Genomic DNA, 20499 nt, shown 5'->3' on the forward strand with positions numbered 1-20499 from the left:
ATGACATGCATGTCAGTGGTACCAAAAACATAACTTTCTTGGGGGATGTGAAAAAAATCGAAATATTTTCAAGGTCCACTTTTCGAGAGAATCTTCTTTTTTTTTTTTTATTGATCTGCAATGAACAAGCAAACATTAGGCCTCTCTTCTGCAAAACAGGTTATAATTAGACTTGGAATTCAATTTAAAATCAGAAAAAGTGAGCTGACTGTCACAGCAAGGCACACCAGCCAATTATACTGTACCTAATCCCTTACTAAGATTGGCAGTCAAAAGGATTTCAGAATGCTTTCAGAACAGCCAGTTGTTTATATTTTTCAATCAGAAAGTATTTTCACAGAATAAATAAGCACTTAGTTTAGACACCATGTTCCATATGTGTTTCAGTGGAAGACGCTTCTGAAAGAGGAGAATTGTGGGAAAATGAGGCACAAAACTGAATAGCATTTTTGTAGTTGGGTGTCTTCAATAAATGAGAAGCCAGAAGCGGCTTCCGAGCCCAAGAGACTAACAGACACACATACGCACAAATTCAAAAAGGAAACAAGTCTGGAGAAAATTATGGATGATGCATGTGTTTTGTTTGAGTTTTGGGCTCTTTTCCCAGAGTGAGGGTGAATAGTGTTCCCCCTGTGTTGTTGTAGCAAGGAGGCCTACTTCACTACGTGATTTACCGGACCTCACAGATCTTCAGGAAATATTGTGAAGAAAAAGGAAATCCAAATTGACTGCCAAAATCTTTATGTGGTCCATCACAATGTGTTGTAGCCTGGTAGCTTGTTTTTATACTTGGACTTCTAAAAGATAACCAGCAAAACTATAACATAATCATCAGAAACACCATAGTGTGGCCTTCATCAGTAATGCCAAGGGAAAAGGTCTGAGACATTACGGAAATCTCCTAGAAAATGGCAGCTAATGACCTAGCTAACAGGCCTTGAAGACTTTGAATGCAGGTTTAAAGAGGAAAATCATGTTGTGTCTGCTTCACTGCATTTGTGTTCATCTTTAGAATGATAAATCTACCTTTTGGACAGTGCCAAGAGTTCATCTTTAATCTGGCCATTTAATCCCATCTGTGCATGAAAATGAAGGAAATCGATCTGGCCCAGTCAGTGAATTGGAAATGAGACTAATGTGCCCTAATACCTCATTCTGCCCCTGATAGAACAAAGTGGGCTGCTGCCAAAGACTCCATTTACAAGGAGCGTGACTCTCTGGATGAAACGTGAGGATAATCTTGACAGCTGCCAGTCTGAGCTAAAAAAAAAAGAAAAAGACTGCTCCATTAATTGTTAAGGTGAAGAACCTTTTAGGTGCCTGGGTTTGTTTAATTATGAGTGTTTTTCATTCGATCTCTGTGACCTTCATCCAGAAACAGAGTTCATTGATTTCTGTGTAAGTTTCACTGATTAACTAATCACACTCTATACACGCGATTCAAGGATCCTATGTCCTTGTCATCCATGTCCTTTTATAACATGTCTGAAATCCCTACCAATATCATCATTACTTTAACCTGACCTTCTTTAGTTTAGGTGAAACTAAAAACAACTGCCACATTTCCAGGCACTGACTCAGTAATGTTTTATATTATGGTCACTCGGGACTAATACAGCCTACTGTGAATTTTATAAGGAAACACAAGCTGACCTGAAGTTTGTAACACATTAAAAATATTTTTTATTGGTCCCTTATGATATTGACTCTCAGCCAGCTCTAAATTGTTTCCCGATATCAAAGAGCTTTGCACAGAACTTCACATTCATAATAAATGAGACTGACCTGTGTGGAAGCAGTGGATTAGAGAGGCACGCTAAAACTCCTGCACTTACACTTTGCTAGCCAGTGCTTGGCAGGCATGCACACACAGAGGAGACAGGTCTTTGGTTCTTCTGCCTCAACATGAAAGGCTGAGCATTACTTCAGAGAGCACATCAGCACTCATATCCTCCCTCTCCGCTGACAGCTACCATTGCGTTTGTCACAGATCACAAAGGACGGCAACTTCAGAGAGCTGCTCTATTTGTAAGGTTATGGAAATAGAAATAGGGAGGAAGAGAGGGAACTGAAGGTTGCCACGCTGTCATCACTGATTGGCTTCAGAATAGAGGGGTCCAGGCATGTCAAAATGCAGCATTTTATCATCTCTCAAAGCAGTCACCCCTCAATGTCTCCAAGAAACCATTCACGACACTGATGGATGTGCAGACAGGTGATGTGAGAACAAAGACATGTCTAGCTGGGAGCTGCGGAGGCATCAAGGTTAATATTGCTGAAGATGTGATCAAATAGTTCACATAGTGCAATGCAGGCTGTTGGTCCACATTTTTGTAGCGAAATGAGAAAAGGTGTACTGCAAGTGATAAAGATGATGGCTGTATATACACCATGTAAGATATTCATTACTTCTGCACACTATCTCTAGGCTGTTGCTTTGCTGAAGTCTCCTTTTTGTCTTTACAGTCACTTCTACTGACTTACTCATATGCATACTTCTATCTCTAAATTGTATTTAAGCAATAAGCGCTGGTTGTCACATTGTAGTATATACTGTAGCTGAGTCATTTCTGATGATGTCTCACACTCTAAAATACTGTATTTGTCAAACAGCAGTCGCCTGATATCTACCTAAGAATAAACAGTATTCTACCTGAAACATCCACCAGACTGATGCATATACCAAGTGCAGCATGAATGTAGAAAAACCTTTAGAGTGTACCCTATTCATGTTGAACCATGCTGGTACTTTCAAAAGAATATAGACAACACTGAGCTGAGCCTAGCTTCTTGCCTATGCTGTTGTAGTAAAAGCATGCATTGTGTGACACAGTTCTGTCAGGTGTCATTTTGTCACATGGCACATTTTTATTTTACCATGACGATAAAAGCAAATTTTTTGGAGGGAGAAGGTATTTTTTTTATATTCATGCTAATGTTGCAGTATTTATTGTATGTTCAAATCCAGCATATTTAACTAAATAAAGTCTCAATATCTAATCATTTACACTCAGTTTTACCAAGTACTGATTTTGGTTCATAAACTAATAATAAAATCATTTTAAACCATGATCTATCAAACTGCACAACCAAACAAATTTAGCAGAAAAGGAATTTTAAAAATCAGCTGCTGCTACCAAACTGCACAAAAAGCAATTTAACCTTTGGGAAAAGAAATAATACCTCTATTTAACTGGAGTGGATGGAGTTAATGCTTACTTGATGTCTTTATGATCTTGGCGCTTGTTTTCACCTTATTGATGTGGAGCTGAAGTGGACTGTGCTTGGATACATGGCACAGACAGCGTTATCATGATAGAGATGGAGAACTCTATTCCCTATTCATCCTTTCTTTTCATTACTGGGCTCTTGCGCTGGCCTTGAGTCCCCACCCTGAAAACCAATTTCCTTGACACCATCACCTTCACATATATTACCCAAGAGTCCCCACAGCATCATCGTGTCACATCTCCATGACACTCATTTATGTTCATCAGACGTAGTGCCCTGATAATCATGATACAGGAAGCAAAGAGAATTGTACACATTCTCCAGTATGGCAACAGCACTCATTTCATAACAGTGCAACAATAGAGAGATATCCCTTGCCACGCCTGGAGGAGCGATTCACTTGAGATATAATTAGTTATAACCAAGCACTAATGCCCTATATACAGCTTCCCCGTAGTCTCTTTGCTGCTGGAGGTTTTTTTGTTCCCCATCCAATCTCTTTTCATCTCCCTGATCTGCACAGCTTAGCTTAGCCCTGTCCAAAAAATAGGTCTATTAGCCATTTTTGTCAGGATAGCAAGTGTAGTAATGTGGTCAAGAGGCACTGGAGTGGCAGTAAGATTGGAGATGGGAGTTAGCATGAGTGCAAAGGGGTCAAAACACAAAGACTATGAGGTGAGAATTAAATTAGAATATTCAGATTCACGTTTCTAGTGTCCTCGTGATAATTGGGAAGAAAATTGGATGGGGTTTTGCTAAGTGCTAATAATCTTCTGCTCTTGTCCAGTCAGATATGCTTTGTTTCCAAATGAAAGGATAATAAATGTTTTGGGGGTATTTTAGAGTGTAAATGGGTCAAATTTTTCCACTCCTAAATGGTAGTGGTCTAACTGGTTTGGTTTGTCCAGCCATACATAAGTTGGTGGTTCACAAAATTTCTATAACAGGGACCTGAAAATAAAACAATGAAAGCTCAGAAAGGCAAACCTATCACATGTCAGGGTGGGGATCCTGCCAATAAAATGATTTCAGGAAGAAATCTTTGCCTCATTTTATTGACCTGTTTGGATCTCTTTGCTCAACACACACAGAGGGCACTATAATTCTGGTACAACAATGCAGTAACAGTGTTGTGCGCACAAGTCCCCAAACAATTTTCCTTTACAAAAGAGGCAGCCGTGAGCAGAATGGCTTTTTGCAAAATCAGAATTTAATCTGTTCAGCACAGCAACATTTGGTACAGATATGTGGAGTTAGTTAGTTATGTGATGAAATTCAGTGGATTTACAATCAAAACATTGACTTGAGAGCAGAGGTACAACACACTACACTCGATTTCTTGTTCCAAATGAAACTCATTTGTTTTCACAAAAGTGACCTCTGTTAAAGACTGTTAAAGACAAAGTAAGACTGGTCAAACTAGACTCATCATTAATCTGAGTTTGACGAAACATTAACTGGAGCTGAAGGTAGTTTGTAGTCAGTTCATTATGTGCTTGAAGCATTAGATAGCACTACAATCCATTCACAAGCTTTTTGAAAGGGAGAGAGCATTTGAGTTTAGTTATTTATTTATCCACAAATGCACATTAATTACCTATCCTCAATCAGCCCGGCACAAAGGCAGGATTGATCAGGATCTAAGAGCAAGGGTAATTTTTTCACTTAAGCTACAGTTCAATAAAGCCCTGATCCATTTACTAAAGTGTACTAAAGTGTCTAAGTGTCCCATAACTACATCTAGGATTCCAAAACAACCACCAAAGTATAAAAACCCTGATGCATAAGCAGCACAAGGGGGACCAAAGAAATGTTGCCGTTGGTTTTAATCTTGTGACTCATCAGTGGCTCTTTTGGACTTGTTGTATGCCTCCCAGATTTATTGTTTGTAATGACCCATCCAAAGCACTGGTGTTTATTATTCCTGGCAAAACTCTGTAGTTTATATGTTCACTTCCAGAGTTGCCTTTGCCCTCAGATCAATTAGCTATCTTTACGAGCCAACGCATAAGGAGTTCTTCGACTTCGCCGACAACCCCATGTGCTCCTCCCAGTAGAAATTACTGTAATAACTGTCAGCCGGACTGACTGGTTGATGATCTGTAAAATCATTGCTGGTTTTATTAGTGGTGATATGATTCATGCATAGTCATGTTGGACATGAAGTATAGCCAGAGACAATAATAAGCCTGTTTCTCTGAGAGTCGGCGTGAGCTGCAGGGAGGCTGTGGAAACTCAACAGTGTGACTGTGTCTCAGAAGGGCTCGCTGTCTGTGTGTGTGAGAGAGGGGAATATCACGAGGAGGTGGGCTGTAAATCTGAGCAGCACCTGCTCCCTCCGCTCTGGCGCGTGGTGTGAGGTCAGCAGCACCCAGATATCCCATCGATCATATTTATTGCATTCATCACAGCACCAGTTTGTTTTGGCAGCTGATCGCACCGGGGAAAGAAAAAGAAAGAATAGGCTTTTTATTTGAGGGATGTGAATGCTTTTAGCATGAGCAGCGTCTTTCCTTGCTCGGGATCTTAGAAGATCAATCGCTGATGTTGGCTCAAAGCATCCACTGTAACCCCAACTACTAAAGAATGATATTCTAAATACACTTGGAAAGTTACTATAAGAACTACCTCACAGGAAAAATATTAATGCCCCATCAATTCTCAACTTTGTGCCACTTTAGGTTTGTGTGGATTATTGAAACAACAGTTTGTGTTGTTACTTCACTGATCGATTTCTTTTCAAAATATAAAAGAAAGATTTTACAAACCAAACCATTTTGGAATGTTAAGCAGTAACCGGCTATAATCAAAGTAGCTGTAAGACTCTGACAATGGCAGTGTGGGCCTGTTGGCTAGCTGAATCATTGGACTGGCATAAAATGTGGTCCTAGAGGGTTTACCTTGTGAGCTTTAGTTTTCTCTGACTTCTTACCTACCACCACAATGTAGCTTAGTGAAAACACTAAACTACAACTGGATAGCTTGTCAAGGTTTTGCAGATACAAAATTATGGCTTCTTCATGATTAAAACTATAAATAGTGATCACTTCGGGCCGTCATCAGCAAATTAGAAAATATAGCTGTAAAATTAATGGCATCACAACAAGCATTATGCATTATTAGTCAGAAATATTTGTATTCTAATATTCTAAACTACAACTGTCCTTTACACTTACCGAACTCAGGTCAGGATGATCGTTTTGAGTGTGTTAGCATTTAGCCTTAAATGCTACTGTGCTACAGTCTCAGGGAGCTGGTAGTATTGTAGTAATTTCACAATAGTGTATGCTCAAAACTGTTAGAAAATCCACTTGTTAAGTGACAGATCAACCCTGTTTCCAGTGTCTGAGTGATTAAGGCTGTCATGTTTTTAACATGTGGTAATGCTGTGTGTGTTGTTTTATTTAAGAAAAAACAAGCCCCCCAAAAATAATCAGTAGTCATTCTGTGCCCCTCCAGCGTTTTATAAGCACTATTTATTTGTATGTGCAACATGTCTTTAAACTAAGTTTTAAAAACAAATGTACATTACAGCTCATTGATTCTGGACACCAAATATTAGAATGTCTTCGACTTCAGCAGTGCATCTTTGTAGAGCCAACAATGTAACCGATGTAAGTGGCTGATGTCATCATTATGCTTGTGTTAATTACTTTGTGGTCGTGCAGTTACATTTCCAGGGAGCTGCACATCAGGCTACGTTACAGGGTTTCAGAGAGGTTTGTGGGTACGACAAACCTATGCTGTAGATTTCCTGCTGAAGTCCCCAGTCAGGCAAACTAAGACTTCAGTGTGAATATTGAGTATAGGATCAGGAGTTTTTCACAGCAAGTAATCCAAACCACATAGCAACATATTAATGACAAACCTTGTAGTGGAAGGGATCATCTCAGATTTTCTCTTGGATAAAATCGGATCTATTTTCAGCATCTTCTTCCTGCCATATAATGGTATTTATCTCTGCTCAGCAGTAACCCTCAATATGAATATGAACCTCAATAAGAACAATCTATCCCCCCTCCCAACCTTTTCTGTGCTAATGCGTTTATTAAACTAAACATACATCTGTAGCGAAGACATCCATATACCCCACTTAGCACAACTTCACTTCCCCTCCAAACATTGCTAACAGAGCTGTACTTTTTTTGTTTTGTTTTTTTTAGAAATAATTTATTTGGGATATGGTATATCATCTTTAGGTGGAAACTAGCTTTCTAACTTCCTGCTAACTTCTAGCTTGGCTAAATCTTATAAAGCCTATTTTTCTTAGATGTCTGATTGTTAAAATTTATTGTAACACCTGAGAGAGCAGCCACGCTACTCACTTTTTGGAGGTGAAACTTTTTTTTCTGTTTTTACCTCTAAGTGGTGCCTCAGACTTTCTATGAATTCTGGGAAGTAAAGGAGCTTTTGGCCCCAGAAACTGGTAATGACATCAGACTTAATAAGCAAAGGTAAGACTGTGTGGCTTTGGCTTTTTTCTTACTACTATTATTTGTCTTATTTCTTAATCAGACTTTCTTTTCTCTATCTCTTTTGATTTTTTAAATGCATAGCTCTTTGGTCAACAGTTGTTGTTTTCAATGTGCTATATAAATAACTTTGACTGACAGTACTTCCATCTTAGCTGAACTACTGCTTTTCTCAGTTAAAACTTGACTATTTTTTTAAAGAAAATTAACTGAATGTTGGTAAAATGAGCAACTGCTCTTGACATAGAAGCACTCCAGAACATTCTGAATATATGATTGTCTATAGCAATACTTTTCCTTATATGTGACTTTCTTTGTACACGTATGCCATATCTGCAAGCCAGTACCTACAGAGTTGACTCAGTTGGACATAAGAGTCAAAACCTAAATATACTGTATCAGACAGCTGCAGTGTGTGACTTGCATAAAATGAATCTGACCAGGAAATGATTGTTTATGTTTCCACCTAAATTAAAGTCAGATTGCTGCTCCACTCTGGCTCTTGTTTTCAATCTCACTGCCATGTGATTGGCTGAGGTCCAGCAGTGATAAGAACAAAAGAATCTCTTGGCTCAGTTACTGAGTCCTACTGTCAGTCATTAAAGCTCCTGTGTCTCTAAAGCAATTAAGCCAATTAAGCATGAAACACAATGCTGCTTCTTTCGTCCGTTGTGCATTTTTATGAGGGAAGGAGTGAAGTTTTGGTCACCGAACAAGCTGCATTCAAGGAAAATAAGAGCATCCAAGGACAGCCAGAGAGGCCTGTACTGTTCAAATCTTATCTCCACGTGATGCGAGTACAGTCATGAATAAAAAAAAAAACAATCAGATACCATAGTGAGCGCTGCACAGTAATCTGAACGCTTGATGTCTTTCCATACGGAATGTGGTCTCGCAAGACGAGAATCTGAACAAAAGCGACTAATCAAAAATGTTCGGACAACAGAAGTAGAGAACATTCACGTTAACTTCACCAATGTCTGTTGCTGCACATATTCCAATGTCTGACTGTATTTTGATGTCGCTGCCAGCGTGTTACGTGATAGCTGGGTTATTTTAATCAGACTCCACAGGCCATGTCGAGGCTGACGCTAAACAGATGCTAATGTGAGGCCCATTAAAAGACACAGGGAAAGAGGGATTCAGTGTGCGCAGGCAAGCGGAAAAGCAACAGCCTGTTTATCGCCTCATCCTGTTTTGTGTTCCAAACCTCGTTGTGGCATCCTGCAAAGCACCCCTTCTTTCTTGTCGTCAGTGCCCACCCCGGCCTCGCATTTCTTGCAGCAGTGTCATGCATGAGGACATTCCCTGAACAGAAACACATTTGTTCTGTGATTTTCTTTTAGTGGATCTCTTACTTTTTTTTTTACATGTCTGAACAAAGATTCTATAGTAAGAAGACAAAAACTCTTACTCTTTTCTTTAGCTTTTGTTACATGCAGCTTTGCATCTTGCATTTTTGTTTTGCCTTTTTTTTGATTCTGTGATATTTCTGTCAGTAGAGAACAGCAAAAACTTTTTGGTCATGTCCAGTTTTAAAAGGCTTTTTGGCTTTTGCCTTGTTCCTTGGCTGCATGTTAGTGGGTTCACTGTATTTATCCTGGGACAGAGCCCAGAATGATACATTCTTGGGCTCTCTTGTAGAGCTGATGTCCCAGTGTAATTGTGCATAGTGGAGAGGCATCACGAAATGGCCTGACAGCTGCTGAGGTTTCTGTCATAGATGTTCCAGAAATATGACATGACTGCACTTACTGCACACTGAATAGTGTAAATGTCTAAATATGGCTGATTTGAAACTAACTGGACAGCTGTGTTTTTAATTTGATTCATTGTTTGGCACCGTGGCAGTCTAACTCCTGAAGATGTGTGCACTAAACTCTTGTCCACACTGGTTGATGAGCCTCCCCCATTTCATTGATATGTTAATGTTTTTGACTGTTCTGTGGTTAAACACTGCAGTAATTCTCTTTACGGTAACTGTAGTGAAATTGTTATGATTGTACACCTAGTTATAGTGTGGCTGGTGCTCCTGAAGCTTTATCACCCCCTCACCAACCAATCAGAAATGATTTGTTGCCACAGTGACACAGTAACACTAATATCATCCAACTTCCTCAGGACCCTAAGTCACCTCTACTTTCCACCTCACATCAGTTCTTGTCTCCCACTCCTTCCACTGAGTCTGTCATGCCTCCTAAAAATCATGTTGTCTCAAGAGAGACCTGACAAAGAAGTTCTCATTGTAGGATCCATGTATGATGAAGCAATCTTTATTCAACATGATATTTTCTGCAGGTTCAATCCAACACATATGCTATGCAACACTTACTTCGTTTTAAGTTGTTAAAAAAGGGGTATTTCTGAAAACTGGCACAGGAGTTTTATGAAGTCCAATTTCATATCTTTAATTGAATCTGTTTTAAGTTCATCTTTTGCTTTGTGGTGACTAGAGGACGTGGCTTTTTTCTGGTCTTCTTTCGTTTATTTCATGGAGCTTCAGGTCTGGATCTGAGCATAAAGCCCAGAGAGACTCGACCTTGCTTGTCAAAGGACATTTCTCTCCTGACATCTCAGATATTCTCTCTGATTTTTGATGGGCCACTTGTGCAACTGTAAAATGCATTACAGTCAAAAAACAGGAGCAGGACAAAGTTTCCCTGGAGGTGTTTGCTGATTGTCTTGTAAAATGCTATGAGAATCAATTTAAACAAGTCCTTTTTTATTCAAGTTGTTCGTCTTTATCTTTTGAAAACACCTTGAGGTTGTGCTGTCCACTGCCAACTCAAGGAGACTGTAAATTTGAATTGTTGTGTTATAAAAGTAGCACAATGAATAAATAAAAGGATGGCTCTGCAAGGACAGGACATGAATGAGAAGAAGCTGGCTGTAGTGAATGTGAGGCGAGTAAAGTATGGTAACAGTCCAGCCGAAATGCCTGTGAAGGAAACTCAAACATACTGTACCTGTGGTTCCAAGGTGACTCCAATTGCAAGTCTGTCTCTGTTTATGCCTCAATGGATTTAGGGGTAACAATGCTAGCCTGTGGAACGTTAAATCCCATACTGCATCACTTTTCTGTCTTCTGGGAAAGAGTGTTGTGTTTGCCTCTCAATAGGGAGCATCTTTTTGAGGGGGGAAGTTTTTGTCTTATGCGATCTTGTTTGGTGTGCTGGCGAGATGGGAATGAAAGCCATTAAATAGTCTTAGTCAGAAAAAGGGGGGATGTAGGCTCCCTTGCTATAGCCTGCCTGTGTTTCACCCCATCACCTCTGTGCTGAGGGGGCCTAGGTTTTGTGAGGAGGCCAGCAGAACTGAAAAGACGCCCAGCATGTAGTCAACAGGATCCCCTGTGCTGCTGCATGCATAGAAACATCATAAGAAAAGACAGAATGTCCACAAACTCCTTTTGAATATTAAAAAGAATTATCAGAGAAAGAAAAGACTGGGAAGATGAGAGAGAGTCTCTCCTTTGAGCATTGGGATGAAGAGATGGAGAAGGGAGCGGATTTCACCACGCATATTGTACATGGACTTGCCCTCATTAGGATCCCATCGTACTCTGGGGCGAAACATTGTCCCTGGATTTAGGAGGGTAGCCAAGACTGCAGGGGTTTATGTATTTTGGCAGATCTCAGGAGTAGCAGCATGAAGGACTGGTGGGAAGTGCGGCAGTGTTTGCAAGTTGTTGCTTTGGAGAATTTGGATTGCATTTTTATTATTTGCTACATTTTAAGGAGTGTCTTTTATCTAATTGGAGCAGGGATGAATTAAGGAGTGTTTGTGAAATTTCCTTACTTCAGTAGATTGTTTGAAAGGTGTGTTTTTATATGCACATCTACATTGCCCTGGCTCTGTGTTGTGTAGACTCATCACCATGCAGATTGTTGGTTTGCTGGTGATGGTGTTTGCAATGTCGGTCATGCTGGGAGTCCCTAAAGACCATAAGGGTCCACACGCGACCCATCGCCTATCTGGATTACAGAAGTCCCATTGGTGCAAACAGATGCCAAACAATCCTGAACTTCACAGAAAACATCAGACTTTGAGGCGATTCCACAAGTGTAGCCAGATCTTTCACAGTAAGTACAAAACTGCAATGCCATGTAAATAGTTAACGACTGTTAAAACATTATTTGGAGCACTTTGCAGTCTGGGAGCGGGTGTTTTTGTGTCCTTTTTTACCTCACAAATTCTTGGAAGATGTTTTGTAGGAAATGTTAGGCTGTGGTGTTAAAAGCTCTCAGCTTGGCTCTTCCATCACAGCCTTGATATTGTGTCACTTTTTTTGCCTTTGCTAGTCTAATCAAGGTTATAGAAGGAAGTGTGAGGACAAAGAACCTCCATTTACAGAGCTCAGTCATCATAACTTGTACTGGCTCTTTTCTTTTCTTTTCTTAACAACCATAGAAGAAGAGTGAAGAAAGAAGAAAATAAAATACAAGAAGACAGATTACAAAAGACTTTAATGTAACTTGACCATATTTCGTTATTGTCCTGGTCCTGGTTAGAGTCCAAGAATGGCATAAAAGCATAACGGCATTTTATTGTTGGGAACAATTTTCGGCCTCTCTTGTGTCATCTTGGGGTGTGGGGGGGTCCTCCTTTTTTGTAGCTAATGTGAAAAAAGACATAAGACAGCCCTATGAGTGATCTGTGACACAGATAACTTTCTGCTATGTGAAATTCAGTTTTATACCTACATTTTAGTCTTTGCTGGGCAACATCTAGCCATTAAAATACTCACGTCCTCTTGTAGCAGTCAGCATTTTCATACACCCTCCTGTGTTGATGGAGCTAACCATGAACTTAGCTGATAATTGCTTCTATGTTACTGTCATCTGCTGCTGGCTAGAGGAAATTTTACCATTCAACTGGTAGTGATCAACTGAACAGCCACTTTAGAGATCCAGGGCTGCAAAAGCTTTTAGGAAAACCTGGCACAAGGATGGAGTGAGAATGGAGTGTGTAAAAGTGTAATGTAATGCACACATGGATGAATGAGAAACAAAAACAGACTGCTCTCTTAATATGTCAGTCATGTGGAATTGTTCATCAGCAGGAGTGAAAACTGGGGCACAGAGAAGGAAACAATCAAAGCAGTGAAGGCTTAAAGTAGATCTAAGAATTTTTTTTTTAAACTTAAGAATGCGGAAAGAGCTGTTCTAAACCATGCGTGTGAGAAATATTTTTAATTTATGTATTCATAATCCTTGTATTTTTACCATCCAAAATGCTGTAAAAGAAAGAAAGGATTGTTAGGGCTTGTTATACTCTGTTTCCTTCCCTCTAATGAAGATGAACGCCTTATAAGAGTAATCACAGCAAGCCAGTGTGCTCAGGTTTCACAGTGTGAACACTTCCTTGTTGTCTGAAAAAAGCTGGGGCACATATTTCAGTGCCAGGTGGTAATACTGCCACACCTTCTTTCACGAAAGCAGACACAAAGCAGTCGTTGTTGGATTATTTCACATAGTGTTCACTGGAGGGCGCTGTGTGGTAACAAATGCTCAATTGATCCGACACAGACGCTCTGATCCAATGTGAGGAAATGTGTCTTTCAGTGGCTCTTTTTTTGTCATTCCTTTTTTTTTCCTTTCCACATTTTGGATCTTCTAATAAAGTATATAGTATATCCTGCTGAGTTTGTAAATTCTACATGTTAGACAGCTGCTCGCTGTCTAAAGTCGTCATGCCTACTATTGCGCCTCAGAAGTTGGGATCTATAAACTGCACTGATTTGACCATAGCAGAGAAATCTCACAAAAAAAAAAGGGGGGGGGGGACACATTTTATATAGGTTATTCTGTTGTTTTTGTTTTTTGTTTGCTTGTTTTTTGTTGTTGTTGTTGTTGTTTTTGTTTTAAGGAAATGATAAGCTAGAATATAAATACTGTCAGAATTCAATCAACTATCTGTGGTCATGGACGGTGCACTTTGTCGCAATAACTGTGAGCTGTTTTCTTTGGGTTTATATTAAAATGTATTCATACTGTTTATCTGAAACGGTGGAAAGGCTGGGGGTATTTGGAAAAACATGTTATGAATTCAGCTCCCACTCTCAGCATTTAGCTGCTTGGACTGGAGGACTACTGTTTTACATGTACTGTAAAACAAAGGGACTTTTAAAAACAGTATTGGATATTTAAAGAAGAGATAGTTCATCCAACTCTAGCCTAATGCTTAAAATGATTAAAATAACAAAATTGTATTACTTTATAAAGTAGTTTATAAAGTTGCATAATCACTGGTCTATGAAACCATCGGAGGGAAAACAAAACCTTAAAGTATGTTAAACCCATTACAGGGGCTAATAACTATGAGTTGTGAAAACATTATTAAATCCCTGTAGGAATAGCACTGGAATCGGCTGTTGTATGTTCGTGGTCAGGAGCCACAGAAATAATAAAACACATATCCGGATAGACTAGTTTTCTAGGGTTTGTCTCATGACTGGACATACTGAAAGAAATTACAGTAGACTGCCAGTTGTCTCTGTGAAACTTCGCTGCTCGGTGGGATCCAGGCGGGAAGAGGTTAAATTTCCTCTCTGGGAAAGATTCGGGTCTATGGAGGGGGTAGAAAGGCGCATACCAACTGACGAGGCATTCCGCTTTCCTTGAATGAAATCCTGTGAATATGAATCCGTATTCCCCCCCACTCGCCTGAGGTTCGGCGTCTGCGACGCGCACAAGTGATAGGAGTTGCAGCGGAGGAGAAACGGGGGGGAAAGTGATGGAAAAGTTGCAGTGATCTTGTGTCCGGATCCGGTGGATGAGAGAGGATAGGACTAACTCGCAAAGTTTCCGATCTCAAGTGACACATTCAGAACTGGAATGAAATAATGTGACTGCAAGCAGTTTAGCGTGGACTCTGGCGACCGCTGGCGTGATTTCACGCACTTTTGGACTTAAGTTTTGCTTTGCGCTGGAATTATTACTTTGCTACTTTTTTTGCACAAAGGAACTAAACGATTTAAACAACACAGCCTGGTTGATCAGTGAGAGCAGCAACGGGATGAATCCAAAGAAAGGATAAAGCTCTGCCACTTCTGCGCTGAGTGATTCTAGCACACATTTAACTCATGCTATCATTCAGTTGAACTGGACTACTGGAACAGAACATGTGTTGAAATCTCGGACTGTTTCTGTTTTATTCTTTCCCATCTCAACTCCCCAATTTCACCTACACCAAGAAGCCATATCAGGCTCGTGTTGGACTGATCTTGGACTTTTATCATTTGCGTTTGGGGACTCACAAACGAAAATCGGTGTGTTTGTTTTTAAACTGTGGATTTTAAGCTTTTTCCCTTTGAGTGCAGTTTGACATGAAGAAGCGGATGCCTCAATTTTTATTTATATAATTTGGATTATACGAGAACATTTCTCACAAGAGAGACGTTGAATGATGTCTCCAACTTTAATTGGATTTGTATTTCTGTTAGGAATTCTCCATGTGTGCTCAGGTAAGTCGTTGGTAATGATTCAGAGTAATCTGCTGGCCTTTAACTGGGGTTTTACTAGCTGAAATGAAAAATTTGAGGAAGAATTAAATTCAAGTTTTAATCTTTAATTTTATAAAGGCCATTTTAAAATGATTTAAGTGACAGTGGATACACAAACGTATTTGATTTAGGAGCACTCTGTGCAGAATGGTTTCTGCACTAATGTAGTTACAAACTTTCCCAGAAATAAGAAAACACATTTTGAGAGCTGGACTTTTGTTAGGAAGTGTGTTGTAGTCATTGCTCTGCCCTTTGAAAGATGATCCTATTTTATTAATGTATTTTCTTTCACTTTCATGCTTTGAAATGAGAAAGGTACACGAAACTGTGATTTTTTTTTTTTTTCTTTCACCACAAAAGTCAACATCCAGGGTAAAGGGGTTGTCTTAACTTTTAAAAGCTGAGCACACATAAAGTCACACATAAAGTGCTGAGGCCGTATGGGATGAGTGGAAAGAGCAGCTATCATCGGTCATACAGACAGCACATGCCCCTATGGGGAACATGTTTCTGTGTATGTCAAGATTCTCCCCCTGGACCACGATTATTGCTGAGTGCAACACCATTTTTATGCTTATAAAATTAAAATCTGCTGCAGCAGATCAAATTACAGAGATTATTCTTTTTTCTTTTTTTTCATCAGTTGTTTTGTAATACAAATTTATGCAACTCACGTAGAACTACAACAGTTTTAGGTGTCTTTGTTGCCTAATCCTGCATTACCCCCCTCCCATTATCTTTCACATTTTGTTTCTTCTCACCCATCACATGGATCTCTTTAAAGAGTTTCTGGACCGTGCTAGCTGGGGTTTCCAGGTCAGCTGCTTCAGAGTTGAGAAGAAATGCTTACAACCTCGTTTTAGGACATTAAGAGGAGAGGGTTTGGAATGAGGGCATTTTGTAGCCAAAGAACTGCACAACAAAACAAAAAAACTAGTTATCAGAACTTCTATACAGGAAGATGCTCAATAAACATTATATTTGTAAAGAAACTACTGCGTCAGAGAAATAGTAGTGACATTTGAACCCTTTACTACGGTTTACTGTTGCTACTGCACACCTCATTACCTAAGTAATAGTCAGCAAAACTCATACTCGCACTTAAATGACTTTTATTAAGCCTTAAAGTGACCTATCCCCAATAAAATATCCAGTTCATTCCCTATAAGGTCTGGCAGCCCATATTCATCCATTTTTTGATTCAGTGTTTCTGCATGATTTCATTGTCTGCATTGAGTTATTTGAACCTCTGACTTGTTTCATGCAAGTTTGGCCATTGTTTATTGTATGGTGATGGGGAGAGCTTGTGAACCTACAAGAAAATATTGTAGCACCTAAACAGGAAGTCAGGTCAGAGGTGAGGGCTGAGAACTGAATCTGCTCCGCCTTAAGCTGGCTCCTAAGCCAGTAATGGTCCCGTCCTGTCGGAGAGCAGAGTTTCCAATTACTCCCGTCTGTGAATGTCTCGGGATGTTTTCTGGGGAGAGATGGACTGGACAAGAAATACTATAATGACTAGCCCTGATTTAGACACAAGTGTCAGGAAAATTAGATTTTATGCCACTTCCCAGGAAAAAATATTTCACATTTGCCACTAATTGCATGGCTGAGAACTTTATTCTGGAGTAGGGAATATATCAGATCCCTTAAGCAAACTCTCAGTGGCATTTAGTAACATGTCTTTGTATCCTATTCTACACGTTCAAGATTTAGCCTGGGTGAGAGAATATATTTTTAATGCTTCTTGTATCTGTGAAAGAGCAAGTGAGAGATAAAATGACCTTTGCCCTGACAGACTTGTGATGACTTGCTTATTGCCGCTTTGCTGTGTGTGAAGGGTGTAAATTGATACCTCCTTCTGTCTTGTCTTGCCCTGTTATCAGAATGATCTGTCCTCCTGCTATACACTAAATGGTTGTTATCTCTTCTCCAAGTGCTCATCAAACCTTGCACTCACCTCAGAGGTGCCATTCAGATGAGGGCAAGAGGTGGCTCTGCTTCTCACACACAGAAGGATTCTGTGGATTACTCTGAGGAAATAAGGGTTGTTAGAATGATATATATATATATATATATTAACAGGGAGGCTCTACCTTTAAGGCACATATCAGACTTTCCTCTAAAAGTTTGCTTCTATGCTGGTATAAACCCTTGGAGTGATTACATCCAGCCCAACAGAGTGCCTAAGTGTGAATGTGTAGTCATGCTGATAAAAAACATAGACAGTGGGAGTGGTACCACCTCGGTAAGCATCTCCAGCCCCGGCAGCATCAAGCTGTGGAGGTCTTGACAAATTGACCCATAAGTGCTGATAAATCGCGGAGCACTTTCACCTGCTACATCACAACATTTCATATGACAGGACACAGCAGGTTCCAGAGCCAATTAATGGCCAGAGACCACAGGTGAGACATATCTCTGTCTCCTGGCTTCTTACCACATGGCCTGGAAACATGCTCATTAAAGCCAGTCTTTCCCTTCCCAATTTTATCAGTTCTGTGAAATAGTGTTTAGGAGTTGCTTCAAATGGCCCCAAAGTAATGATTTATCTGAGCGTTTAACCTTCTGAACTGATTTTGGGTAAGCAAAGCAGATTTCTTAAGAAATTTGAGTCTTGAGTCTGTCGTGTCACCTTTTTTTTTTTCTGAGATAAAAAATCTCACACCTGCGTGAGATGATGGTGTCCATAAAGCTGTAGCTCCATAACTTCCACTAATACACTTTAATCTGATCCTAATCCGAATCAAACTGGGTTTTACACCCTAAGATCCGGGATTAAGTAGACTTTGGCTTAGTGAAAACACATGGAGGAATGTGGGAGGCCAGCGAGTGTGCTCTTCCTGTCCATGAGAACTGTGGCTAACTCATTAATGACCGACAAGATAAACATTTCAAAACAGTTTGTTTGAGGGCAGATAAATTAGGCATTGACTCTTGATGATCTGCCTTCCCTCGACTGCTCTTCTTTTAATGACCTCAAAGGACTGCTTAATTGGATTAATTAACAAATCCATCTGACGTCAATAGTTTGTAATTTGCCGTGGCTGCAGCTTGACTGATACGGATGTCTGCAAGGAGAAACGGAGGATTTAGATTAAAAAAAAAAAAAAACCTGAGGAAGATACTTCTCAATGTCCTTTGTGTCAACTTCTTGGTATTTTAAGTACCACAGGAATTAACGGCTGTGTCTCACCAGGATTCAGTTTAGACGGTGTGAGTTTCGTAGAGTATTGCTCGCTCCGCGCTGATAATGTTGTCATGACTTACTTAGCAAGTATCACTTTGTCTGTCAAGTTGTCTGTCGGTCTAAGCCCCAAAAACGTATAGCCAGACAGAGATAAGCTGTCTACACTAAGAATACTCTGGAACATAACTTCATATAAGTCATATAAGCGTTTTAGTCTGCAGCTGGCTGATATTTGAAGGCAGCAGGCATGTCTAGGCTATTAGACTCCTGGGCCAATATAGTTAATGCATCTTGTTCTGTCGGTTGACGTGGAGGACAAACATTCCCTCTTGCCACTCGGTCTAAAAGTGATGAATGTTGTGTCCTTATAGGATGAAAGGTGTTGTCTGGTTTCCGTCCCATTTCACAAATGGCACCCTTAGAATTCCCACAGCTTTCCTTTCTGTTATTAAAAAATATAAAGACCTTTTTTGTTTCCTACAGAGCCCCACAAGTTACATTTGATTCTGTATCACACATGCATGCTTTTTTGATCTACCCTGAATGTATTGCTGGTGTCCTGATCATTTCAGTAATATAGATGTGATCAAGAATAAAAGACAGGCACATGGGGCTTGTGTTTGTGTGGGGTGGCGAAAGGGGCTTAAGAAATCTCTTCATCCTCTTACCCATCCCCCACTTTTTTTCTTTTCTTTTTTTTTTTCTTTTGGCCCAATTTTTTTAAGACTTGCCTTTTTTGTGACTGGTCAGCGCAGAGTCTTTCTTAAATAAAGCAGGCCGACACGCAGAAAAAGCCTGTGGGGAAGGGACGAGGAGGCCGTATTGTGTTGCCTTAACGGGGCGATTGTAAGGCATGGAGGAGGGGAAGAGAATAGTTCACCAGAGACTGAGGGTGTGTGAGGAGAGAGGAGGAGTGCAGCTACACACAAAGGCTACCCTAGGGTGTTGAAGGGGGATGGAGGGAGGAAGAACAGAGGACGAAGGGGAGGACGGAGCAGTCAAACATACCACGATACGCCAGCTTGTGGGAATACTCTTGATATGGCTCCCTGTGCGCACATTGCATATTCTTACTGTTCCCTCATGGCACTGCTGAATGTGCTGATTAGGGTGATAGAGGTGGTAAACTGTGAGTTGGGTTTTTTTAGAGGAGGACATGTGGGGACAGGTGAAGTTGATTTTTAGAAGTGCTGAGTAAATAAAAGATCCTGGTACAAAGCTTCAGTGGTGCGGTGAGGGTTTGGTTTGGTTTTTGGGCTGCATGGCCAACATCCCTCATGTGTCTAACATTTGCATGCTCAGGAACTCTCACAGGGCTTGCCCTGGGCCTACCGTTTGCTGTGGCGGTGAAGCTGTGCTACCGTGGGGTGCTCTGCCTTGTGCATTTTAAAAAGGTTCAGACCTCCCTCCCTTTCATTTTCTCCACTGGGGAGACTGAGAGATGGCATTGAGGACAGCCTTTCCCTGTATCCGTCTTTTCTTTCTCACTCCCAGAGCTCAGGCCTCCTCCCAGCCTCTGTGACCATTCTATTACCCTCTCATTTCAAGGCCTGGATACACTTTTGAAATGCTAAACCTCCCTTTGGTTATAACTGACAGGGGAAAATACCATTAAAGAGGCTGAGAGGAATAGATTAAATTAGCAGTTAAAAGAGAGACTGCTAATTAGTTGATTAATGTATTTGGTTCCTCCCCCTCTCAGCTATGCTGCCACCATTAAGACTCCCTTTGGTGACAAGGTTGTCTTCCTATATCAAACATTTTTTTTTATTATTCTGTTTATTTTATGTTTTGAAACATTTGTTATCTATTTATGCAGTGCAGATTCATGATTAAAAGCCACTCTTATTGTGAGTTGTGTCAGCAGCTAAATCTACTGGTTCCTGGGGGCTAATTCTGTCACACAAAAGACTGTGATAAAAGTAGGAGGGGTGCACTTTATTTAAGGGGAAGCACTGAAAAACATAATTAATGAGAAGGTGACCTTGAAACTTACTATTACAGGACTGCTTTTGGAGCCTGTTCTACCATTCAGCAGTAACCATGGTGAGGAGGCTTCAAATAACTGGGTGATTTTTTTCTTTTCCATCATGTAAATACACTGT

The 20499-nt window shown here is 40.2% G+C and overlaps 1 protein-coding gene across 7 annotated transcripts in view; it reads left to right on the top strand.

Moving 5' to 3' along the window:
* Positions 1-20499, top strand: part of robo1 (roundabout, axon guidance receptor, homolog 1 (Drosophila)) — a 227681-nt gene that overhangs the window by 79225 nt on the left and 127957 nt on the right. Inside the window, exon 1 of one of the 7 annotated variants that reach the window (XM_087851098.1) lies at positions 11677-11785. The exons of 5 other annotated variants lie outside the window; for them this stretch is intronic. In XM_087851098.1, the coding sequence (XP_087707224.1) occupies positions 11710-11785 (76 nt within the window). In that variant the 5' untranslated portion in view covers positions 11677-11709. Of the gene's footprint in view, positions 1-11676; positions 11786-14278; positions 15169-20499 lie in introns of those variants that run through there. One more of the 7 variants, XM_087851099.1, reaches the window with a different exon arrangement.

This window comes from Neolamprologus brichardi, chromosome 14, assembly GCF_056152115.1.
Source record: "Neolamprologus brichardi isolate AB-2024 chromosome 14, ASM5615211v1, whole genome shotgun sequence".
NCBI classification, from domain to species: Eukaryota; Metazoa; Chordata; class Actinopteri; order Cichliformes; family Cichlidae; genus Neolamprologus; species Neolamprologus brichardi.